General features: G+C 34.4%; 1 protein-coding gene across 1 annotated transcript; it reads left to right on the top strand.

The window, feature by feature from the left end:
* Positions 1-1713: 1713 nt before the first annotated feature.
* Positions 1714-3628, top strand: LOC141664182 (methyl-CpG-binding domain-containing protein 6-like). Its single transcript, XM_074470082.1, has 3 exons — positions 1714-1983; positions 3090-3197; positions 3286-3628. The coding sequence occupies exons 1-3, from the start codon at positions 1729-1731 to the stop codon at positions 3502-3504; spliced, it is 582 nt and encodes a 193-aa protein (XP_074326183.1). The 5' UTR covers positions 1714-1728; the 3' UTR covers positions 3505-3628.
* Positions 3629-6399: the final 2771 nt, after the last annotated feature.

The following is a 6399-nucleotide window of genomic DNA, read 5'->3' as shown; positions in this document are numbered from 1 at the left end:
CTTTGCCAGAACGCCTCCTTCTTGGGGCCACTTCATCATCCGAAGATTCGGAGTCTCTCTCAGTGTAAGGACCAAAAAATTCCCGATCCTCGGGGATAGGAGCCAAACCTCGTATATAGGGGGCGATTTCCCTCGTGCTTCACTTCGCCCAGCATATCCACTTCCTCCAACCTCGAGGTGAAGGGGCATCCCATAAGGGGGGTTAGTAGTAACAACAGTTGAATATTCATACCCGACGGGTCGAGAATTCACAGGTATATGTACTTGTTGAACTTTAGGATTCGTACCTTGAATAGTCGGGGGAGTCGTCCCTTGTGGCTGAGGTTGAGTTGCCCCTATATGGGTTTCCGCTTGAGTAGATGCATAAGTTGAGTGGGGAGGTATCTCCACGGTGGACGAAACCATCGGGGTTGTTCCCGATGGTGTTCCTTCCTCCAGAGCTCTAGTTGTTCTCCGTGTTCTCTCCATGGTTGTTGTTGTAGTTTCCCACAGACGGCGCCAAATGTTATGGATTAAAACTAATATATATAATTGCTGTATTTAATACTAAGGAACGTGAGCTTCAAGGCTCGATTTTGACTGCTCTTATGTTTCGTGACTCAATCTGCCTTAACAAGATGCCTACGTACCTTGCTGATTGCCAAGGATCAAGTCAAAAAATGTAGTTCTGATCTGTGGGGTGAGGCCCCTTATATAGATGTTGGGAGTCCTTGAATTGGACTTGGTATAGGAGACTTGGTGGTCAAGTCTCTGAATTAGGATAGACTTAGGAGTCCTAGGGAGTAGGAAGCTGATTCCTTATCCCATGAGGTTCCTTGGAGGCCAATCTACAAGGATTTATATCCTCACTAGGACTTATCTTAATAACTGTTTTTCTCCCTTATTTATTAATTATGAAATTATTAAATAATCAGGGTTTTTGGGCCTTCTTTGTTCCATCAGGCCTGATCTGGTCCATCAGGCATGATCGACATGTTAACCTTTCTGGTCTGAATGTCATACATCTTCTTATTGGGCCTTGCAGCTCAAACTGTAACATTTAATTATGTAATCAGGATTTATTTATCCCTATCAGTGATGAGGAATGAAAATAAAGAATAAATATACATATATATATATAACATGTCATATAGAACACATACAAATAATTATACAAAACTACCGATTATGGGATACACAACTTCATAACTTTACCGAACACGTAATTTTTTTCTTTTAAAAAAATACAGAGCACACAGTATGCCCATTATTTTTAAAAAAGGTGCTTTTAAATTTTGGTATATAATGACTTATATTATTTTATATGCGTTAATTATTGAATGGTACAAATGACTACGTAAGATACGGAGAATAAATGCAACTTTGCTTTGCTTGCATTATGTTAATATAGATCGTTGTTTTATTTAATCTAAAGGTGTATATTTGGTTACTAGGTTACTCGATTAAAAAGGTTCCTCATTGAACCCTCTTATATATATATATTTAGTTAAAATTTATTTAGTGTGAAGACAAATAATGTGTTTATCTATACGTTTTATATATGGGGCTTGGAGTATATTATTAACTAGTTTATGAATAATAAAGCCCAATTGTTTGTGGGCTTTAGTCCATAATGTTATTTTATTAGGGTTTCCGTTCACTATATAAGCACGTAATCCCTCACATATTACTAAATTTTTATTATATATTTTTAGGATTAATTGTAATTGTATTCTTGCGATTCGTATAATGATCTTTTTCATAATTTTATCGTGCATCATGACCCTGTTGCCCAGATCTGACCCGAAAGCCATACCTGAGTCTCACTCGCTTCTGGGAACCGGTGATTTAATTGTTTCTGAAAGTAGTTCTAAGGGTACTAAGGCGAAACGGGCTAGAAAAAGAAGTAATGATGGAGAAAAAACTTCCGTTTGGTTGCCCGCGGGCTGGACGGTCATTTACAAAACCCGGGCTAATGGATCTACGGCCGGAACTGTTGATAAGGTACGATTTGTCAATTTGATTCCAGTGTTAAATAGAATGTTATTTAAAATTGTCTTAATTGATGTGTTTGATTGTTGTTTTATTTTTATTAAATATTAATTATTGAGATTCAGGCATGTATGTGTTAAAAAGGTAGGTTGCCTCGTAGAATTATGAACGGTAAATTCGAGAATGCCTAAAGAGTAAAAAATATAATAATATGTTCAACGTAATTAAAGTTGATTGATAGTTAAAAGTAGTTAAAGGGGGAAGCGTGAATTTGGTAGTGCGGAACAAGGAATTGGATCATAAGTTTTTTTAACCTTTTATGCTTTACACACGCGTCTTCAAAGCGTATTTTAATACGTTATTACATATTTTTTAGTGGTTCAAGATCATTGGTATAAAATAGTAATTTTATATGATCGAATTCCCACAAAAGCACATACTTAACACTTAATTCATTTGGGTTATGTACAACAAAATCGAATGTGGATAGTGAAATCTTCCAAACTAAAGTAATATTTCCTAGATAAATTAATTAATGGGTCTTTAGCATCCAACACAATAGCTAATTCTATATATGTATATGTATTCAGATGAATATAAAATTATTCAGGAATCCATATGAGATTAAAACAAAGAGATTAATGATTTTGAAAGAGTATAGACCTATAGGGGATGTGTAAATTTGTGGACTCGTGGAGATTTCTAAATTAATTTGACTAATTCTCAGTTGATGCTCGTGTTGAGATTGAGTGAGACGGAGAAGAAAAATAAAGAGTCATAACGTGAATTAATTTGGTGTTTTTAGGATTTACTGATTATTATATATATGATTTAGTTTCGGATAAAATAAACTTGTAATTTTCTTAATTTTAAAAAATCTAATAAGATTGTCCCAATATGGACCAACTCCCATTAAGAACCAAATCGAATTATAAAATTCTTCTGAATTAAGAACCAAATCCAATTATAAAATAGCCCAGTCGGTGAGATTTGCATTTACATATACATATATAAATAAAACTATATACATACTCTTGTTGTATATCAAATACAATATGTTTAAGAATTGTAAGTTTCCTGTAAAAGTTGTCTATTGATCTTAAATTGTGTTTTTGCAGTATTATGTAGAGCCAATAACAGGCCAAAGATTCCGGTCTAAGGTTGCGGTCAAACGCTACTTAGAAACAGGAAGTCAAAATAAATCAAAATCTGATGACAATGCACAGGTGAAGGAATGATTTTTTTTTTCATTTGATTATGTATGAAGTGGAAGGAACTTTTATTCAATATATTAATTGCCTTTACAACTTGCAGCTTTTCAAAAAGACAGGCGCTGAGAAAGAGGAAGCTGCATGGAGCTTCAATTCTAAATATCCACCAGAAGAAGTTACCCGGTCCCTCGTGGATGAAGATAAGGACTTATGGACACCATCAATTGGTGAAGAAGAGGTTCCTGAAGCAACTGTCCTGGAGTGGGAAAATACTTACCAGCGGATGTGTCGAGTAGAACCAAAACTTCATAATTTCATTTAAGAATACCAAACATGCTTTTTTGTGTTAAAGTAAGAACGTTAATTATTTCTGTGATTTACCGTGGCTACCAGTGATGAGCTTAGATCTAAGTCTGTCATTAGCGTAGCTAGGTACAAATTTTATGTTCACCATTTTATGATTCTATGATTATCATAGTGGAGTTGGATTTTAGGAATTTATTCAAAATTTTCAATTATATTTCGCTTTTTCTGTTGAATATCAGGGTACTTATGCGTGATATGGCTAAAAGAAATTTTGTAGCCTTGTATATATCTATTTTCTATATACAGTACTCCATCGAGACATTTTATTCCAGATAATCAGCCACTGAATCAGCCAGGTAAGAGAGCATCGTCGAATCGATAAACACTTTGCATGATGTTGTTTCCTACTTCCCATCATCACATCCACCGCTTCTGTAACCCCCCTGTAACAGAGTAACAGAGTTTCAATAAATCTTATCCCCCTTTGTATATATGCATAGTACATCATTATCAATTTGCAATTAATTGAGTTATTTGCTTCACCCACCAAGAGACCCTTATCCAGGCAGCATGCAAAGCGTTTATCTCTCTCGTCTTATCAATGATTGAACTCCTCCTTCCAAGATGTAACCCCATATAAATCTGTGTTGTTAAAGTTACTAAATGTTTCTGACAATCTTTAACTATTACCGTATTACCTCATTTGGTAAGCAATTATTTTTTTCTAGCACTATATTATTATTTGTTCATTGTTCCTTATGAGTCGTGACTATTATTCTATAAAGCTGATTTTATTTACAGCTAAGACATTCTGAATAGTTGTGACTACTGACTGGCAACTGTTCTGTTACGACCGGTATTTCTAAATCTTATATATATAATTGTGTGTTTATAAATTAGATTTAAATTGTGTGGAATTATAAATATGAGTGATTATTGTGTTGAGTGCCTATAAATTAAGTGTTTAATGTATTAGTATATATATAAATTTTTTGAAAGGAGAATCTTATTATTTAGTATTTTTTTAAATGATAATAAAAAGTACTTCATTTTATATGAAAAATCAATTTTAAAAATATTTTAACAACAAATTTTCAAATCTTATATCATTAAATTTCTAAAATCATAAGCTATTTTATGATATATATTTTGTGATTTATGGAAGTGTATTTATATTTATATAAATTGTTATACATAAATTAGTTGAATTTTAATTTGCAATTTACTTAGTTTCCCATGCATGCATTTTAATCCCAATACAAGTTAAGGGCAAACTTGGAAATTCCAACCCCACTAACTCCCACTTTATTAGCCAAATTACTTGTATATCCTTGCATGCAAAATGGCACAAGCTTGCTAGAAGGTTGTTTTTGTCAATTTCCAACTCCACTCACATTTTAGTCAAATCAAACCATAAAAACAAATACAAGTTTTCATAATCACTCCACTCCACACTCCACCCTCACCTCTCTTCTCCCTCATCCCTCCCCTCTCTCTCGGCTATCCCTCTCTCTCGGCTCCTTCCTTAGCCGAAGCCTCCACCCCCTTTCTTCTTCATTTTCATTCAAACATTCATCTTCCATCAAAGTAATCTTACTTCCTATATCTTGTTTATATCCAAAGAGTTTAGGGTGAAAAGTTTATGTTTTGATCTTGCGTGGTAGTGTTTTGTTAAACTCAAAGTGAACACCCTTGATTCTTTTGAATCTAAGGCCTTCACCATTAGATATATTATCACAGTGTTGAGAATGGCTAGATATGGGTGTGTTACACTCATGCAAATGTTATTTTCACCCTAATCCATTCGGCCATGACTTGTTAGGAGCCGAATGGATGGTGTTTTGTTGCCTTGTTTGATTTTTGAATGTTTATGTGATAATAGCTTGGTTTTGAAAATAAAAACTTGATAAACTCTTTGCATGCTAAGTGATCATATAGTTATGGTTAATGCTAGGCTTGCATGTTGATTCTATGATGAAATTTATATGGAAACCATATTGTTTTTGGCTTGTAAGTTCGAAATCATGCATGCATAGGTCCAACTAATGATTTTTGAAAGTTCTTGATCATTTGGATTGATTTTTGTTAATAATCTCTAATTTCAGTTGAGTTAAGATAATAATTATGATTTGTGCTCCTTGTTATATGATTTTAATTCATATATATATGAAGGATTTAAGTTGTTATTTTCAAAGTATGATGACTTGTAATTAGTGTATTGTGTTAACTCTTGTTTTGCTATATTGTGTGTGGGAGTTTTAGTTCAGTAGGTTGCATTGGTTGAGGATTAGTTTGGGTTTTGGTTGATGGTTGGTTTGGTTTGTCAAGTGGGAAACATGGTGGAAAGGGGTACAATAGATTCTGCAGATTTTCAGTTTGGTATCATAAGGTTTAGAGTGAGATTTGACCATGTCATTGTAATGCAATTTGAGGCCCAAGTCACCAGAAGCAAGTACAAGGGGTATACTTTAGATTTCAGGTGTTTGTTAGAGGTTTGTAGGTTGTTTGGTTAGGTACACGAGTGAAAACACCAAATCTGTCCAGCAGGGGATAATTTTACTACAACTTAGAAATGAGGAGTTTTGACCATGTCATGGGTAGGCCCTCACCAGGTCTTGGTTGGACTTAGTTAGAGGGAGTGTCAGAGGTGTTTTTCCAGCCATAGTTAATAGGAATTGAGTTAGAATCATGTGTCACAAGTTAGGGAAAAACAGGACACTTTTCTGTATAGAAAATAAGGGAACCATGGACTTTAAGCTTAGGCCTAGTGAGGCCCAAGCTAGGCCCTTGAGCCACACAGAGTTTGGGAGTTGCCTTATGATAAGAAGAGTCTAGTGTAAAAGTTTGGGAGGTAAACTTGAATGGTGTTAATTGTACTCAGAAACCCATTGGTGTTATCCTAAAATCACTA

The sequence above is a fragment of the Apium graveolens genome, chromosome 6 (genome assembly GCF_009905375.1).
Source record: "Apium graveolens cultivar Ventura chromosome 6, ASM990537v1, whole genome shotgun sequence".
NCBI classification, from domain to species: Eukaryota; Viridiplantae; Streptophyta; class Magnoliopsida; order Apiales; family Apiaceae; genus Apium; species Apium graveolens.
The sequence above is the reverse complement of the archived record's forward strand: the minus strand, read 5'-3'. Positions and strand labels throughout refer to the sequence as shown.

Coding starts and splice junctions, on each gene's coding strand:
- LOC141664182 (XM_074470082.1), top strand. CDS start 1,729: ATGATCTTTTTCATAATTTTATCGTGCATCATGACCCTGTTGCCCAGA. Junction 1,984..3,089: donor CGGCCGGAACTGTTGATAAG/GTACGATTTGTC, acceptor GTGTTTTTGCAG/TATTATGTAGAGCCAATAAC. Junction 3,198..3,285: donor AATCTGATGACAATGCACAG/GTGAAGGAATGA, acceptor TACAACTTGCAG/CTTTTCAAAAAGACAGGCGC.